Source organism: Brassica oleracea, chromosome C5 (assembly GCF_000695525.1).
Source record: "Brassica oleracea var. oleracea cultivar TO1000 chromosome C5, BOL, whole genome shotgun sequence".
Classification (NCBI taxonomy): Eukaryota; Viridiplantae; Streptophyta; class Magnoliopsida; order Brassicales; family Brassicaceae; genus Brassica; species Brassica oleracea.
In genome coordinates, this window is record NC_027752.1 from 45,868,181 (window position 1) to 45,886,408 (window position 18,228).

At 37.1% G+C, this 18,228-nt stretch overlaps 4 protein-coding genes, 2 long non-coding RNA genes, 1 other non-coding gene and 1 pseudogene across 8 annotated transcripts; 2 read left to right on the plus strand and 6 right to left on the minus strand.

The window, feature by feature from the left end:
- Positions 1–2,377: 2,377 nt before the first annotated feature.
- Positions 2,378–3,641, minus strand: LOC106292427 (annotated as a pseudogene).
- A 294-nt stretch (positions 3,642–3,935) lies between these two features.
- On the plus strand, positions 3,936–7,196 carry LOC106343845 (polyadenylate-binding protein 2-like). Of its 2 annotated transcripts, none has more exons than XM_013783173.1 (18): positions 3,936–4,074; positions 4,155–4,207; positions 4,272–4,466; positions 4,548–4,624; positions 4,714–4,737; positions 4,801–4,858; positions 4,950–4,999; positions 5,088–5,294; positions 5,389–5,412; positions 5,497–5,569; positions 5,671–5,738; positions 5,806–5,923; positions 6,003–6,073; positions 6,171–6,194; positions 6,276–6,434; positions 6,497–6,694; positions 6,779–6,802; positions 6,896–7,196. In XM_013783173.1, the coding sequence occupies exons 1-18, from the start codon at positions 3,987–3,989 to the stop codon at positions 7,020–7,022; spliced, it is 1,638 nt and encodes a 545-aa protein (XP_013638627.1). In that variant the 5' UTR covers positions 3,936–3,986; the 3' UTR covers positions 7,023–7,196. The 2 variants fall into 2 exon arrangements, with proteins under 2 accessions (XP_013638627.1, XP_013638628.1); XM_013783174.1 differs by having other exon boundaries at positions 6,512–6,694.
- Positions 7,073–8,330, minus strand: LOC106343846. The gene is made up of 3 exons (XR_001270029.1): positions 8,146–8,330; positions 7,999–8,038; positions 7,073–7,833 (listed from the first exon to the last, which is right to left on the minus strand). It is a non-coding gene; the product is annotated as an uncharacterized LOC106343846 (long non-coding RNA).
- Positions 8,331–8,616: 286 nt separating this feature from the next.
- LOC106292910 lies at positions 8,617–9,021 on the plus strand. Its single transcript, XR_001260278.1, has 3 exons — positions 8,617–8,669; positions 8,746–8,812; positions 8,917–9,021. It is a non-coding gene; the product is annotated as an uncharacterized LOC106292910 (long non-coding RNA).
- Positions 9,022–9,391: 370 nt separating this feature from the next.
- LOC106292909 lies at positions 9,392–10,660 on the minus strand. Its single transcript, XM_013728575.1, has 5 exons — positions 10,564–10,660; positions 10,241–10,444; positions 9,917–10,169; positions 9,775–9,852; positions 9,392–9,669 (listed from the first exon to the last, which is right to left on the minus strand). Exons 2-5 carry the CDS (start codon positions 10,399–10,401, stop codon positions 9,613–9,615), a joined length of 549 nt encoding a protein of 182 aa, XP_013584029.1. The 5' UTR covers positions 10,402–10,444; positions 10,564–10,660; the 3' UTR covers positions 9,392–9,612.
- A 1,041-nt stretch (positions 10,661–11,701) lies between these two features.
- Positions 11,702–13,523, minus strand: LOC106343349. The gene is made up of 2 exons (XM_013782530.1): positions 12,614–13,523; positions 11,702–12,049 (listed from the first exon to the last, which is right to left on the minus strand). The coding sequence occupies exons 1-2, from the start codon at positions 13,262–13,264 to the stop codon at positions 11,933–11,935; spliced, it is 768 nt and encodes a 255-aa protein (XP_013637984.1). The 5' UTR covers positions 13,265–13,523; the 3' UTR covers positions 11,702–11,932.
- A 1,111-nt stretch (positions 13,524–14,634) lies between these two features.
- On the minus strand, positions 14,635–16,656 carry LOC106292541 (5'-adenylylsulfate reductase-like 5). The gene is made up of 4 exons (XM_013728150.1): positions 16,208–16,656; positions 15,859–16,046; positions 15,349–15,473; positions 14,635–15,264 (listed from the first exon to the last, which is right to left on the minus strand). The coding sequence occupies exons 1-4, from the start codon at positions 16,379–16,381 to the stop codon at positions 14,840–14,842; spliced, it is 912 nt and encodes a 303-aa protein (XP_013583604.1). The 5' UTR covers positions 16,382–16,656; the 3' UTR covers positions 14,635–14,839.
- Positions 16,657–17,186: 530 nt separating this feature from the next.
- Positions 17,187–17,258, minus strand: TRNAW-CCA. Its single transcript has one exon. It is a non-coding gene; the product is annotated as a tRNA-Trp (tRNA).
- Between the last annotated feature and the right edge of the window lie 970 nt (positions 17,259–18,228).

The window sequence follows — 18,228 nt, forward strand, 5'->3', positions numbered from 1 at the left end:
ATGATGGTGGTCCCTTGCCGTGTGAAGAGGGTCATTTCAGATGCCCCTTTGAGCTCGCACGGACATCGTCTGATGAGGGCCTCCCCCCCCCCTCCTTCAATGTTCCATGTAATATAAAAGAAAAATTATGTCAGAAGAATGGAACCAAAAATACATTATTTGAAACATTAGTAAGTTACAATACGATTGTGTGCAAGTTACAACAACAAGCGCATACATTACCCAAATCGGCCCAACCCGAACCAACAGAAATAAGCTCAATTCACATTAATTTATCCCACATCGGTTACTTAAAGTGAAAATCGTGTCTTTATATATAACGTTGGACGCTGGACGGATTGCCACTCAGGTGATGGTGGTCCCTTGCCCTTTGAAGAGGGTCATTTCAGATGCCCCTTTGAGGTCGCACGGACATCGTCTGATGAGGGCCTCCCCCCCCCCTCAATGTTCCGCGTAATATAAAAGAAAAATTATGTCAGAAGAATGGAACCAAAAATACATTATTTGAAACATTAGTAAGTTACAATACGATTGTGTGCAAGTTACAACAACAAGCGCATACATTACCCAAATCGGCCCAACCCGAACCAACAGAAATAAGCTCAATTCACATTAATTTATCCCACATCGGTTACTTAAAGTGAAAATCGTGTCTTTATATATAACGTTGGACGCTGGACGGATTGCCACTCAGGTGATGGTGGTCCCTTGCCCTTTGAAGAGGGTCATTTCAGATGCCCCTTTGAGGTCGCACGGACATCGTCTGATGAGGGCCTCCCCCCCCCCTCAATGTTCCGCGTAATATAAAAGAAAAATTATGTCAGAAGAATGGAACCAAAATACATTATTTGAAACAGTAGTAAGTTACAATACGATTGTGTGCAAGTTACAACAACAAGCGCATACATTACCCAAATCAGCCTAGCCCGGCCCAGCAGAAACCAGCTCAATTCTCATTAATTTATCCCACATCGGTTACTTAAAGTGAAAATCGTGTCTTTATATATAACGTTGGACGCTGGACGGATTGCCACTCAGGTGATGGTGGTCCCTTGCTTTGTGAAGAGCGTCATTTCAGATGTCCCTTTGAGCTCGCACGGACATCGTCTGATGAGAGCCTCCCCCCCCCCCTCAATGTTCCACGTAATATAAAAGAAAAATTATGTCAGAAGAATGGAACCAAAAATACATTATTTGAAACAGTAGTAAGTTACAATACGATTGTGTGCAAGTTACAACAACAAGCGCATACATTACCCAAATCGGTCCAGCCCGGCCCAGTAGAAACCAGCTCAATTCTCATTAATTTACCCCACATCGGTTACTTAAAGTGAAAATCGTGTCTTTATATATAACGTTGGACGCTGGACGGATTGCCACTCAGGTGATGGTGGTCCCTTGCCCTTTGAAGAGGGTCATTTCAGATGCCCCTTTGAGGTCGCACGGACATCGTCTGATGAGGGCCTCCCCCCCCCCTCCTTCAATGTTCCATGTAATATAAAAGAAAAATTATGTCAGAAGAATGGAAACAAAAATACATTATTTGAAACAGTAGCAAGTTACAATACGATTGTGTGCAAGTTACAACAACAAGCGCATACATTACCCAAATCGGCCCAGCCCGACCCAGCAGAAACCAGCTCAATTCTCATTAATTTATCCCACATCGGTTACTTAAAGTAAAAATCGTGTCTTTATATATAACGTTAGACGCTGGACGGATTGCCACTCAGGTGATGGTGGTCCCTTGCCTTGTGAAGAGGGTCTTAAGCTCGCACGGACTGATGAGGGCCCCCCTCCTCTTTTTTTTATCCAAATAAAATTGTTTGACTAACTCATGATTATTACGTAAAGTTTGGTTTTTTAAATTTTTACATAATATAAAATAAATTTTATATTATTAGAGCTCAAACGCTCATAATTTGAAAATAAATATTATATTGACTTAAAATTAAAATTATGACATGTGCCAATTAAAAACATGCAATCTATATGATAATATTCTCTTCTTTTAAAAAAAAATTCTATAAGCATTTCTAATAAGCTATGAAATAGATCACAATCATTCTCGATGAATCCATAAAAACGGATTCTATTTTTTTTTATCGAGTCCAGGTAGAAACTAAAGATCTGTAATTATATAATAATATTCTATTTACTAAATTTTTTAATGCACTTCTAATATGGTATGAAGTAGATCCGGATATTTCTCAATGAATCCATAAAAACTTATCCTATTTTTTTCATCGAGTCCAGGTACAGGCTAAAGGTCTTGGACGACTGTTCCGGCATAACAACTTTGAAAATTTTGATTTCCTTATAATAATACCACATTACAGGGCCACATTTTTTTATATAGATTTGAAGTCACTTACAATTATGGGAGGACACTCAATGGGCGAGGGGAGATGATAGAGACTATTAGTAATAGTTCATCAATATATTGCAGAGCATTAGCAAGTAGATGAAAAAGAGAGTGTGAGTTTTAGTTAGGATTTTTCTAAAAGGAAAACATTATATTTTACATATCTTTTTTATTTTTCTATAAACTTTAAAAATCATTATATTAATGAAACATGTCTTATTACAAAACTGGATGGCCAATCTCTGTCCAGCTATGCTCTTTCCATGTTCATTGAGTAGTGTTTCAAATAACAATCCTCTTCCTGTTGCAGCATCTCTCCCCAAAGATCCTGCTCAAAACATCAACCTCAATAATCATATAAACCAAACCGACCTAAATCTCGTTAGAACAGGCACCTACAATGGGTTTGCCGGTCACAATAGCAGGAGAGTGTCCATGGAATTTTGAGTATTCATCAAGAATCCACGCCATTCTCTTTACAAAAATGCATGATTATATTTCAGACAACAACACATGAGGACTCCAACGGAAGTGCGAGAGAGATTTTACAAAACCTGAGGACCGGTTCCCATGTCAGGAGCTGGAACATCGGTATGAATCCCAATGACGTCATGAATCTTCTGTGTGAAAACTCGAGTCAAACGTTCGAGCTCTGAGATGTTTAGCTCGCTAGGGTCACAACCAATCCCTCCTTTGGCTCCACCGTAAGGTATTTTAGCCACATGCAGCTGTTTTCCATGTCATGAGTTGAGCCAAAGCGTTTACCTCATCCGGTTCAACCTTGTCAATAACCGACATCCGGTTTAATTCATATACCATAATCGAAGTTGCTTTGGTTTAAATGAAACTCATGAAGGCAAACCTCTGGATGATATCTGATGCCACCTTTCATGGGACCTCTTGCGTTGTCATGTTGGACTCTGAATCCAACGAATGATGCAAGAGTTCCATCGTCTTTCGGTATGGTACATTCCACCTGCAACGATTGGTTATATTCCGGTTTAGTGATCTCTAACCGGATCGGTAAGAAAATAGAGGACAAACCTTGATTTCCCTGAAGGGGATGAGAAGACTTTTCTCGAGTTTTGAATCCAAACCAAGAAGCCTTGATACATATATATTTGCATTACAATTCACTTGTTTTGGCTGATTGGAATATGTTGTGATAAATTTAATAGCTAACAAAAATTAATAATGTCAAACAAGTAAAAAAAAAGTAAAATAAATATTGTCTTAACAAATACAATGAAGTATAAAAAACATGTTACAAATACATATTTTTAGACGTATAAATCGCTATTTCATCACAGTTTTTTTAGACAAAAAGCAATACATGTTAACTTGATTTTATTTTACAATTTTTTTTTCACGATTCATCTACTAAAGACCCAAAAAATTATTGTAAAAGAGCGGCGAAATTTTATTTAATGAAAGCCCAGCTCATAAAAAACCGTAATGTCCAAAAGTGAGGCTCATAGAAAGTGATGGTGGACATATAAACCCAAAAGTAATGAAAGCCCAGCCCATAAAAAATGATTATTTTGATAAAAAAAAGCTCGTTCGTCTTGTTTCTCTAGTCCAGTTCGAAGATTACTAGGGTTCCTTGTTTTAGCTGCTCTCGATGGCTACTTCTTCGAAGAAATCGGTTTTTGATTTTACAGGCAAGCGAAAGAAGTCGGGATCTGATTCGGAGCCAGCTAATTTATTGGGTAAGCGATACTTCATCTACATGTTTACCAATAACAAATCTAACTCTGAGGAACTTTGTTTGTTTGTTTGTTTTGTATAGTGAAGCATAAACTGAAAGATGAGACCAAACCTATGATTCTGAAGAAACATAAGGTAAGCTAAGATGCGTATGAATATTTGATTTTTGTTCTACTTTTGAGTCGCTGCATGCATGCAGGCGGAGGAGGTTGTCGTAAAAAGGAAAACAATCTTGGTTCGTGGTCTCCCTAAGGACGCTGGGATAGCAGATATCATCGATCTCTTCAAACATGTTGGACAAGTTGTTCGTGTTCAGCTTGTTGTACACCACGGTTTCAGGAAGACAGGGGAATATGGCTTTGTCAAGTTTGCTTCTTCTAACCAAGCAGACAAGGTGAGAGAAAAGTAGACTACTACTAGTTGTTTTAAACAATTATTTAACCAAGATTTCTGATTTTTTTTTTTAATATTGTAGGCTCTCCAAAAGATTAAATATTTGCACGGTCGCCAGATTATTGCTCAGAGTTTCCCTTATGTGAACATCATATCCAAGTAAGTTCCATGTTAATATTTTAATCTGATTGCTATACTTTTGGATGCCATATTACACAACTAACACTATTGTTTTTTTTTTTAATAAGGTATTGCAAAGATCACACAGTCTGGTAAGAAGATTACATTCTTGATTATTACATGGAGAGACTTACAGCTACTTTTCCATATTTCAGGAACAAAGATTTCATTCTACGAGAAGAAGATGAGACGCCACCTCCCAAGTTTGTTGAGGTATCTGAATCTTCTGACGAGCCTGTTATGTTTTGTTAAGTAAAATTTTCTACGTAGAGTCGGCCCTAACACACTTGCCTGTTAATTGCAGAATGTTCTCTTTGTTTCCAACCTCTCTCCTCAGACTAAATTATTCCATATGTAAAGAGTACAAAAACCTTTAATTTTCCGCTTCCATTGCCTGATATTTTGGATTACCTTCAGCCTTTTGTACTCCTCTTTTTCACAGCATCGACTACTTCAGTCATGTTGGAGAAGTTGTTAGTGTTCGACTTATCGTAAACCCCGAGGGCAAGCATGTAGGCTATGGCTTTGTCGAGTTTTGTTCTGCTTACCGAGCACATAAGGCGCTGGAAAAAATGAATGGTGAATATTTGCTGGATCACAAGATTTTTATTGACTTAGCTAAGCTGGCTCCCTACCGTCTCCTACCCATGTAAATTTCTTTTCCAAGTAAATTTATTTGCTTGAGTTTTAACATCATTACAGCACAAGACTAAATGATATATCTTTTTTTTTTTGTTAATTAGGTACAACTTTGCAGAGAAGCTCTGGTAAGGGGATTTAACTATTTTTGGTCAAGTTTTTTTTTTTTTTGTTATACATGGAGAGATCACTTTGGTTTCTCGAAATTTCAGTTACGAAGACTATATTCGACGAGGGATCCTTGTGAGAGACGAAGATGAGACAGAAGATAGACTTTATCAAGAGGTAGGACTTTTTGATGAAACTCCCAAGAAACATAACTTTGGTTACTTTTTGTGTGTGTTTCTCCTTAAAGTCATGCTAACACACTTGGCTGTTAAATTCAGGCAGTTGCTGTAAGAAATAAGACGATCTTTGTCAACAATCTCCCTTGCCCAACGCTAATACAAGATCTGTAAGTAGCGCCTTTAACTTCCTCAAGTTTCTTTTCATGACTAATATTGTTATCCTCCTTTTGACAGCATCGATTTATTCAAAGATGTTGGAAAAGTTGTTCATGTTCGTCTTGTTATAGACTGTGAGGGCAACCAAATTGGCGATGGCTATGTTGAGTTTTCTTCTTCTGAAGAAGCAGAGCAGGTGAGATTAATGATGTAAATTGTTCATGTAGTAATTTTTTAAGTACCACCATTGCTGATTAAGTCTTTTTATACTGTAGGCCTTGAAAAAGGAGTATTTGCCCGATCAAGAAATTTTCCTTTGTTCGGCTGAGGGATTTCGGGATCCCGAGTAAATCAACACTAGCTGTAACTTGTTGCTTAATTTTTTGTTTTTTACGCCATTAAAGAAGACCTAACATTATTTTTTATTTGTTTTTGTTAATTAGGTATTGCATTGATCACAAGGTTTGGTAAGAGATTTAACCATTTGTAATTTAAAGTGATTGTTCTTGGTATACCTATTGAGATCACACTGATTTTCGATCATCCAGGTACGAAGACTACCTTGGACGAGAAAACCGTCTGATCGAAGAAGATGATGATGTGGAGGAAGGATTCGATGAAACTCATGATTTTGCTGAGGAAGTAGCCTTAAGAAAAAAAACTCTCTTTGTTTACAATCTCTCTCCCGGAATAAGAAGAATTAATCTGTAAGTAGCACTTTGAATTTCCTCTTGATCAAGCTTTTCATGACTGATATTTTGCCCTCCAGCGTCGATTACTACAGAAATGTTGGAAAAGTTTGTCGTGTTCGACTTGTTGTAAACCGCGAGGGTGAGCATGTGGGCTGTGGCTTTGTTGAGTTTGCTTCTGCCGAAGAAGCAAAGGAGGCGTTGCTGTACGAGAATAGTAGAGCTATGAATATTCTCTCCGACGTGGTTGAGATGGCTCCATACCCTATCCGACCCAAGTAAATTGTTTCTCTAATTTGTGTTTGCTATAAAGCTTTCTTTAACATAAGAGACTAATGCTACTAGTCTTGTTGTTGATTTAGGTACAGGCTTGCAGAGAAGCTCTGGTAAGGGATTTTACTATTTTGAGTTTCTTCAGCACATTGGGTTAAAGCTTTTTCGTTGGTAAGATAACGGAAACGGTTTGTGAATATTTCCAGGAACGAAGAGTACCTTGGACCAGAAAGCCTTCCGACAGAAGAAGATTATGAAGAAGATTATCTGGAGAAACCGGAGGTAACTGAATTATTCTGCGGTAAGAAGAAAACCTTCTCTTACGATGACTGATGGAAGAAGCTATCTGGTGTTTTAAACTTATAACATACAATGCAAGAAGCTATTGATACATTCTTAGGTTCTAGTTAATTTATTGTGTGAATGAATCTATGTTAAAATATGATTAACTTGTGATGTTTTGGTGGGTGGGCAAAGCGAAAAAGACTAGAGGTAGAATCATTTAGATTACTAGTTTAATGGCCTAGTCTTATATGATCTAAGTACATGCTACAATAATAAAATCTGGTTGCACAATCTATAATATTAAATCATAATAAAATCTATATGATCTAAATATCTTGAAACTCAAGTACAATCACGTCTCTGAATCTATACTCCATTGTTTATAGCTTCAATTTGTAGCAAACACAAACAACCAAGCGTAGACTAAGATTCCGACACTCACAGAATTCTCAACAGTAAGTCGCTGCCGGCTCACCGTATGTTAAGACAAAGATTCTAGCAACCATCTCCCAGTGTTTCTTTGCTGTTTGTTTTGACTTGTTAAGCCCCGATGGATGGTAAGAACACAAGCACTATTTTCTTGGCCTGTTCCCAAGTTCCAGTTTCCTCAGTTACTGACAGTCAAAGAAGCACCTTGTGCAGCGGTGATGATGTCACCTTCCTTGGTCTGCTTCAAGAGTCAAAACTCTCCATCCCTTCGGCTGGCTCCATAGCATCCACAGAAGATGCCCTCCTAGCTGTTTCAACAAGTAAGCTTAAAGCTGCTCGCCTGCTCTCTCTAATCTTGCAGCAGTGGTTTAGAAGATCAAGAACTGCAGCCACCTCTTCTTCGTTGGATTTGAAGTCAATCTCGCAAACTCTGCAAAGCCAGCAATGTAAATTCAATTAGCGAACTCAACCAGTTTCTTCGGATTACATATACATGTATATCGTATAAACTATTCTTGTGTGATTAAAGAGCAATGAGAGGAAATAAATCATTTCCTTTTATGATACCCCAGACCACCATATTCTCCAACTGTACCTGCTATTGCAAACTCAATCTCTGGGTCTTCTCTTATCTTCTTCCAATTTTTCCATAGAAAACAGAAACACGAAATCACTAGATTTTTACGGGGCCTAAACAATAAGTAAAGGCGAGCAAAACCCAAACCCCCAAAAGTCCACGAACCTGAAGTCTGCATGTCACAGTCATGGGAGGACAATGGAGCTGCATTTGAAGCTAACAGTGCCAAGTAGAAGACTCTGATTTGATTTCTTCCAAACCAGCTCATAAACTCGTGCTACGCTCAGGTCTAGTGAAATAATGTTTCCTGCTACAAGCAACTCCATGCTGCCATAGTCATCTTCCACTACACCTAACAATTTTGTTTTTAACATCCCGCATCAGTGGACCAAATTTTGAAACCATATCAGCTACATAGGCTGTGCAACATACTCCTAAGTCAGACTAGGTGTATATAAAAAATACTCTCATCCAGAAGAATATAAGATCCCCATATTGTAAAGTAACGAACATCTCCACAAAGAATCATAAATTTCGAGAAATGATAGTGGTCCGAATAATATTTCTTCTCTACCGCATGGGTTTGTAGTCCAGAAACACATGGACGGATGAATTTTTCTTTTATTTTCACTGATTTCAAGCACAAGGCCGTCAAGACAGATCTTTTGGGAGTCCGTTTCAACGTTAAGGTGTGTTTTCTAAACACCAAAACCCCTTTTTTCACATCTTTTAGTTCATAAACATATGTTCTCTTGTTCGTGACAGGCTACTCTTCAAGGGAACACCTTCAAGATCCGAGTTCCCTTCCCAAGACGCGCACAAGACACAGAAAGTAAGACGCTCTTTGTTACGTTTTCTGTTGTTGTTAAAACTACTGGTACCGTTTACTATCAGAGCGATCCAAAACTTGATGGAGTAACTCTTTGATGTTTACAGGGATGTGAAGACACTGATAGCGGAAATGCTTCAAGCTGCCAAGTCTGTTTCCAATTAGTTTTTGCTGAAACAAAGATTGGAAAAGCGTCCTCCTGTCTTTCTAAAGTTCCTGCAGCTACTAGTAACAAAGAACGCTTTCTTTCTTCTTTACACACTCTTTCATCTTGTTATAAACAACTCTTCAGTCTTATAAATAGCTTAAGAAGACTAGAACAAAACTTGATACATGAAAAAGGTTTATAATTGTAGATTTGTGAAGTTCGTATTAGATGGAACTCATGTATGCTTTTCAATTCATCATATGCTTATGGTACCAGTAGAAGACAAGGGAAAGCCATTTTTATAAGTTTCTTTAATCCTTTTCCGGTCAAAGCTTAGATTGATTCCTAGAATACAGTACAAACAGCCTCACACTTGTCGATGTTCCACGTAAAATAAAAGAACATTACGTCAGAAGATGGGACCAAAAATAACATTATTTGAAACACTAGTAAGTTACGATAAGATTGTGTGCAAGTTACAACAATAACAAGCGCATACATACATTACCCACAAAGAAACAATGCTTCCTTGTAGTTCAAAATGATCAAACTGAGAGAAACTACTTTTATAAGAGATTGCTTTAAGTGAACACAAACAAAGCAAAAGTTAGCTTAAGTCAATACGTAAAAGATTTCTAAACAATCTTCATGCTACTCAATCTGAATCGCTCTCAATATTATTCCCCATTGCTTTTAATCCTCTTGCTCTCCTCTGCAACACAAACACACATAACATCATTTCTTAAGCCATTATTATATAAATTATAGAGGATTGTCTGTAAAATGCTGAAATAAAAACGTTTTATAATGTTAATACCTTCTTAGAGCTCTTCTTGACCGTAACATCGTATCTATCCGGACACATATCAGCCAACCATGTTCCAGGACTCACCAACTGTAAACACAAAACGATAAGAAACTCTCAAACACTTTTTTGAAAGGACTTTGAAAAAACTTACGAGTAAGCTTTTTTGGATGAGTTTGGCTCTCTTCTTAGGCCTATGCGAAGGTTTACAGCCTTTCATAGCCATGAAGTCTTCTTCCTTCTCTTTGCTCGACAGCGTCACAAACAGCTTCGGCCACATGCTCTCCTCTCCCTTGCCGTTGCTGTCTTCTCCGTTGGTATCAACAACGCCTCTCGTAGTGTAATACCTCTCCTCTTTCTCTTTCTCTGGCGGTGGTCCGGATCTGAGTATTGCACCTTCTGATCCTCTAACAAAAAAATAAAAAAAATTGAGTCTTGTGGATTCGATTCACGGGGAAAAGGTAAAGTCTTTGTGTACCTGGAGAATCTTGAGGAATGAAAGAGGAAGGTCTCGTGAGATGAAGAGTTAGATTGGCGTTGCGAGATGTGTTTGGTGTCCTTGTTGGCGGAGGCTCTTAGGCGTCTCATTCTCTTCTTGTTTCCCCACTGTAAGAACATTTCTTGTTCTAACGACGACATTTTTGGAGCTTCTTCTCCGAATTGTCTCAGCTGAAGAATTTGTCTGAAACGAAACAGAGTTTATTAGTGTAATAAAGAGAGGATTTTTTAAAAATTATTAAGAACTGAAAATTCAAAAGAGAAATTAATTGAGTTTAGACTGCGAATATTCAATTTACTTACAGAGATCAATAAATTAATTGATGACAAACGTTTGTGTGTGTGTGTGTCTCTCTCTCTCTCTGTGACTTCACGGCTCTGTATTGTGGAGGTTAAGGTGGCTTAGGGCATCTCTGTCTTATATTTCATCTCTATGGCTGTCAATGGAGCGGTCTTTGTGAACCGTTCGATTATTAAAATCGACGGTACGATTTTTAGACCAGTTACAAAATTACCTTTCTGTCCTTTTTCCCGACCAGTGGGCAAATGGTAATGAATTTTTTCACTGCTCACTTTTTTTTTCTGCTGTTGCTAAGGATAGGTAATGGACCTAACAAGGGGGGGGTGTGTGGTTGGGCCTCCTTGAGAACGACTCCTCCGATTTTTTGGAATTTTCTAAACACAAAAGTTTTAACCCGTCTGGCACACCATATGGCTAGGCCTGCGCGGCGTTAGGTAATTCGGTTCGGATAATTTAGTTTTTGATAAGTTCAATTCAACGTAAATCTTAATTAACCCAGAATACAATTTGGTTCGATTCGCTATTATTCAGTTAGTTCGTTTTTTTTTTAAATTCGACCAAATTTTTTGATTTCAGTTTAATTTTGTTGAAATTCGGGATAAATTCAGTTAATTTTGGTTAAATTTGATTTAAAATTTGGTTAGTCTGTTAACTGAAATCCGAACTTTTTAAAAACCTACCAAATCAAACTGAACTAACCGGAAATTTTGGTTATGTTAAGTTCAAACTCATAGCCCTACTATGGTATATAGAGGAGTTGATTGGCAAGTGCTTTAGAAGTGTTGTGAGATCTCTCTACAACCTAAATTATTTTTACTGTCCAATTTTTTACCAATCTTGTAAAGATTTTTTAAATGTACAGATTTTTCTTTCCTTTTTATTTATTTTTAGCTGTGTAAAGCCATAAATCTAGAGCACTTATTTTTTGCTTTAGAAAATTTATATGTAAATCATTGAATCTTTTTAAACCTACAGCTAATATTCTACAGCAAAATTATCTACAACCACAGTAAAAAAAAATCTACACTTTTATTTCTAAAGCAAAAATATAAAGTTACAGCTCATTCCAATCATCCCCGAAACAACAAACTTTCTCATCTAGTCATGAAATGCTTTCGTTTTGGAGAAAAAAAAACTACGTGAATCGAAATACTAAATCAAACAAATCACAAAAAGATATTTAAGTTATTTCACAACGATTAAAATATTACATGAAATTTTACAATGATCTATCAACAGATTGAATTTTAACAAAATTTACAAAATGTATTGACAATGACCATGCATGCATGTTGAACTTATGAAGCTGGTAGATGAGGGTAGACTCGATCTCATCCCTTGATTCGAAAGAGAATTATGGACGGTTGGGATTCAAAGTCCATCGTAGTGACCTCCAAAAGATATTTGAGCTCTTACGACAGGAACACCTTTCATTGCAAAGATTGCTTCATTAACCTTTGTTGCATGATTCACAGCTTCATTCATCCTCTACAAATAATTAAAACATTTTTAATCAATAAGTTTGATACGTGTTATAGGTTTTGGGGATTGTTGTTAGCATTTAATAAACGGAGAAATTTTCTTCTTGAAAGTAAACTTTGACGTTTGGCACAAGCTATAAAGTTAGAAACAATCGGATTACGAAACGTATAAAGCTACAAAGAAGAATCTGTCTTTTTCAACTACAGATAATTGTTCACTTAAACACGTAAGCTTCACCTTATCAATATTCATTTACTTGGATTTAAAATATCCAAAACCTATTTCTATAGTTTAATCAAAAAGTTAACAATCATCTAATCTAATCAAATTTTCTAGAACAACAATTACCCAATTATAACCAGCAGACAATTACCAACTATAATCCTCATATATCACTAACATCAAATTATAGGTTTTATCCAAATCTACCACTCCCTTAGCTTTCACATCTCTAATAATTAATCAAGATACATCATATCTGGAACCTAAGCTTGTGGAGTTACCTTATTAATATACAAAACTCCATTTAATTAATTAATTAATATAATTTTCATAAAATGTTCAAGTTACCTTATGATCATCGGAGTAAATCTGGAACCTAAGCTTATGGTTCTTGTTCTTACAAACTTTGATGTTGTTGTGTCCGAGGAACAAGACACATACTGTAGCAGCTGCTGCTGCAACGCCAAAAGAGCAAACAGCTCCGATCCCATTAAGACCAATCTTCCATAAGTTCAGTTTCTCACCACCATGTCCACTCGTCACATCATCATTCTCTTTCTTCACTCGCAAGTCAACGCTTCCTTCGCAACTCGCAGCATCTATCGAAGGCACAGGACTCGTGATCCACGCTGGTGGGTCAATTTTCATGTCGGCAAATTCAGTTTCCTTCGATTTCTTGAAGGATACGCTTGGTGACGGAACAGACTCCATCAAAAGGGTCTGTGTTGGATCCGGGTCAAGATCGGGGATATTCTTGTTCTCGTGATCCAACACTGGTTCCCAAGCCATGGGGACTTGGAGGGGCTTTGTGAGGACAACTATGGATCTTGGAGGAGACTCTATCTTGTGGAGAGGATCTTGAGTAGATGGGGAGAGGAAGCAATCCAGTATCATGGCTTCTTGATGATCCTCGTCATGATCAAGATCAAGATCCTTGAAATAGCTTTTGGGGAGTAACTCCCACTCCTCAAGATCCATGTCTCCTTGAGATGATGTCATTGGAGCTTTGATCAGGGTTTCCAGAAGTTCTAGAGAGAAAGAGAAGATTTTATTTGTTTGACATTAATGTGAGAAAATGAAATCTTTTGAATTATTGGAGCCAAGTGGGCTTAGGTATTTTCTCCCTTGTGGAAGTGGTTTCAAGATCCTTTAATAGATTTGAGAATGTTTGGATACATAATTAATAAATATTAATAATTGAGAAATATGTTCAATAGAAAAGGAATTAAGATTTGAGACTCTTCTTTAATTTTTTTTCTTCTTCCAAGTTACACATATCTAGGATGTTTTATAAATACACACAAAATACTTTGAAAAAGTTTCTTGAAAACGCGTATGATAATATTATTAACAATATTAACGAAAAGCTATTGAGTATAGAAAAAAATACCATGTGTATAGACATGGATTGATATTAGTTGAAGTTGACATACATATACAAGACATGTAAATGAATGTTTATTTTTGAATGTTTATTTTGGAGATGTGGGTGACGAAAGTGAATTGGAACTTATCTAACGCAATGAAGTGATGACAAAGCAACAAGTGGTCCACTTGGGACCTGTTTCAAGAACTATTGATTTGCCTTCTTTGACAAGCTCCTTTAATTCTTCCTCCATGTTCAAGTCTTCTCCATTATTTTAATGTTTTGATAAACTCAAAACTATCCTTCGGATCACTGGATTTTCAGTTAGTGCATCATATTATTATTACTAGTCAATCAATCAATCAATAGTTTTTTTCCTAGATTTTCCTGTTAATAACAGTAAAACATAGATTTTCCCTTTCTTACTTCTCCAACTGATTTTGATAATCATTTGTTACTTTCTTAATATCACCTTGTTAATATTAATATGTTTTCAACTCTTCTTATCTATAAAGTTAATTAGTCTCGGATAAGGTTCAGTTTTGTTGATGATATCATTCATGTTTGTAACAAGGCTGTAAGGGGGATTACTAAGAATCTTGTGTGTGCTAAATGCCACTAGTAATAAAAGAATGGAATGAAAAAATAAAAATAAAATAAAAATAAAAGAATGGATGAATTACATAGTTTGATGTGAACACACTACCCATATATCAGATTATATTATTTTCGAGTTTTGTAGTTTTGGGAATAACTCGTCTTTGACGTGTTTTCATCTCATCTCAGTCTTGATAATATTGGAAAATGGTCAAGTCTACATTAAAGCATGAAACATTCATAAAATGCTACGTGATTGATATATTCTGTAAAGCAGCATGCACATGATACTGGTGATACCATACCGTGGAGCCAACCGAACTCGGACAAACCTTACGATACAAAGTTGCTCTGAAGATTCAGAGAAAGTTTAGCCGACTCAACAAAAAATATTTAGTAAAAGAAATGAGGTCAAAACATACATCTCAGATTCATAAAAAAGACAAAAGAGAGAAAGAAAGATATACACAGGCAGAAACAAAGCTGTTCCTGGATTTACATGCTTTTGACGCAGACAAATTAACTCAGAAAGTCAATATAACATTCCATGTAAAGGGAAACTCTCAGGTTTCAAGAACACGCTTAAATACTAGAAGGATCTCTTCAAGGGATCAGGACTGGTCTGACGAAGCTTGGCCAAGAGACACAGATGCAAGCGATGACGCCCAGGCTTGGGCGTTCATTGCTCTTTCATGAAAGTTCCTTGTTTTGACGAGTCTAAGTTTCAACCATAGCCTCCTCACATCGACCATGTGGAGAGCACGGCTGAACAGTTGGCTAATCTCTCTAAACCTTTCCAGGTTCAGATTGGAAACGTAAGAAGCCCACAACGCTTTCATGCGTGATTCTGCTATGGGGAAGACGAGGATTGCTATTTGTAAACAGATGAACAGCAGAGACAGTACCAAGAAAGGATCTTGTCTGAATATTTCACTGATAGATGTCCCTTTGCGTAACCATGTGATGAGGTTACCGTTGGTGGCGTCTAAGCTGGTTGCTGGTTCAGCTTCTGCCACGTACTGGACAGGCTTGAGACCTGGCAAAACCGAAAGAATCATTCAGTTATTATTGACTGAGATAAAAGATAGCACAAGCAAAGACTTAGTCTGATGAATCTCACCTGTAGATTCCTCATAAAACTCAATGAGGGATGTAAGATCCTTTTGACCACGGTAACGCGCCTTTGAAGTTTGATTTACAATCAGGATTGAAGGTAAGCTGCGGATACCATACCTTGAAAACACACTGCAACAAAATCAATTAGTGAAATCAGTTAGTAAGACAAAGGAAAACACCAAACACATGATGAAACCTATACAAACCCACTAATGAGAAAATTAAACAAGGCATAGAGGGTAATGATGAATTAGCTAACATAGATTTGTGATAAACAGATGTAAATCAAAAATGAGTAAGTCAATGAAAACGTAAGATAAAGTAACAGCAAACACACATAACATTAGTTTCAAATAATAATTTTGTAAAGATACTGATTAATGAACCTATTTCAATAAAACATCTGATTAGGCAACAATTTTAAACATGTTATTCGATCAACTAGCAAGTAGTAAGGGGGGAATAGAAAAAAAGAGAGTATGTAGTGGTTTCAAGAAAGAGAAGGGTGGCTTACGATGGGAGTGCTTGAGAATGCTCGACAGCTAAGTGCTGTATTTGAGGGAACATGGAACTCAACATATCAAACTTAGGACGGACAGCACGTGAGAAAGGGCACCAGGAAGCATAAAAGAGCACAGACATATAACCATTCCCATCATAGTTCAAAGACATTATTAACCTGTCAAGTGTCTCTCCATCTACCTGAAATTGAGACACAGCTAATAGTTACAAAACAAAGCTTTTATGCCCTTGTGAGAGCTAAAAACACCTACTTTGATTACGCAACATCATATTTGCTTACTAAAACAAATAAACAGTTTGTCTCAAAGCAAAGCCTCAATCTTGTTTAATCGTAGTAGTACCTGGATAGGAGGAGCTGGATGGAGAGAAGAAGGACATTTGGAGTCTAAATCGAAGCGGAAGAGCTCGAATTCGTGATTGCAGACGGAAAACTCCACAGGGGACGATGAAGCCAAGACAGAAGGAAAGCATATTGTACTCAAGAAGAAGAAGAGAATCGGAACCCGCAAATCCATAAGGAAACTTCAAGGTTGGAATATTTTGTCGGAAAATTCTAGCCGAATGATTATTATTACAAGCAAAAACGGCGAAGAACAGAACCTAATTTAATGTCTGAAGAAGAAGAATCAGAAACATCAAATTGGGGGGGGCGAATCCCAGATCCTAGAAACCCGCAAACTTGCTACCTTTTGGACAGGAAAACAAGAGATCGCAAAAATGTCCGAACTCTGTTGTTTTTTTTATTACAAATGCCTATTCGTCTCCTCCGATGTGTTTGTTTGTCTTTTTTTTTTTTTTTTTGTTCTTCTGATGTTGGGATTTAAAGAGTTATTTTCATACAAACCGATCTTAAATTTTTTTCATTTAATTCTCTGCATTGCGCAAAGGAAAGTTTGTATTTTATTTTATTTTTTTATCCAAATATTTTTACTTGTTTAACATTATCTTTTACTGCAAGCGGATGAGATTGAAATTTAATATAATTATTAGTATTTTAATCTATCGAATTTAGTAAGTAGATTTTTTTTTTTTTTTTGAAATCAAGAAGTCCACAGATGATCACGGTGGTTCTTTGTAAAGAAAAAAAGGCCTTTGCGTATTAATCAAGGGGGTTCCGTAACTAGTTGAAGGGTTTAAGAAACATACGGGCCTATGCGAGTACCTAAGGCCCTTTATCAGCCCAAAACCGGTCCATCGTCATGCTCAGGGAACTGAAGTGGAAGAATTATGGAAGCTACAGATAGGAGGAACAGAGATGAGATCAGTCACCTCAAAACAAGACATAGCAAAAAGATATTCCGGAATTAGTTTCGGGGGGTTTGAACCCGACGTTAATCGAACACGCAACCTTCTGATCTGGAGTCAGACGCGCTACCATTTCGCCACGGATCCCGATGTAAATTTACCCATACGCATGCTGATAGACCTTACTTGAATCTACATTTGGGAATTGGAATGTTACCAATCAATCCTTTTTTTTGGTCATCTGATAGATTAATTTGAAAGCTTGAAACATAAAGGAAGAGTGACATAAACAAAATATATCCAGATTAAGATGCTCAAAACAGCCAAGCATACTAAAACTTCCACTAAAAAATAAAGCCATATCCAAGATCAATCACAAACTACCATTGATCCATCCCAAAAAAATCTTGACAGCCATCCACTCAAAGTTCCAACTAAATAGAGGGATCAATTTCCTCATTCTCAAAGAAGCCTGCCATCCAAAACGGCGAACCTGCAGCTACATAAGATTAAGCATAACCAAGTTGTATCACACATTGAGCAATGAGGAAAGCTCCTCTATTAGTTACTCTATCCTCTTTCACCAATTTCCACCACTCCAATTTGCTTAATCTTTCCATAAGCTCCAACTGCTGGCATCTAAAGTTTGGCCACGCCGTGGGTCTTAGAATCACCTTCGTGAAAGTGTCATCATCCAGCGCAAAGATAAGTCTGTTGAGTTTATGATCGTGCATACTCTCGATAGCCCATCTAAGACCATGTAAACTCGCTTCTTCTTTAGATAGGATGTTCGAGAAGGCACGACGACTATGTATTAAGACCTTGCCTTGATCATTTCTCAAAACCCAAGCCGCCCCACACTACAAGAAAACACATGCTTAACGACGAAAATTAACGAGGAAAAAAAATCCTCGTAAATTTGCGTCGAGTTTACGACGAATTTACGTGAAAAACTAAAGTCATCGTTATTTCCTCGTAACGTAACGACAAAACTGTTTCGTCGTAAAGTGGATGTAATTTTACGAGTATTTTACGAGGAAAAACTATTTCCTCGTAAATACGACGTAAACTTTGCGTGGTATTTACGAGGGAATAGTTTACGTGTATTTAGCGAGGA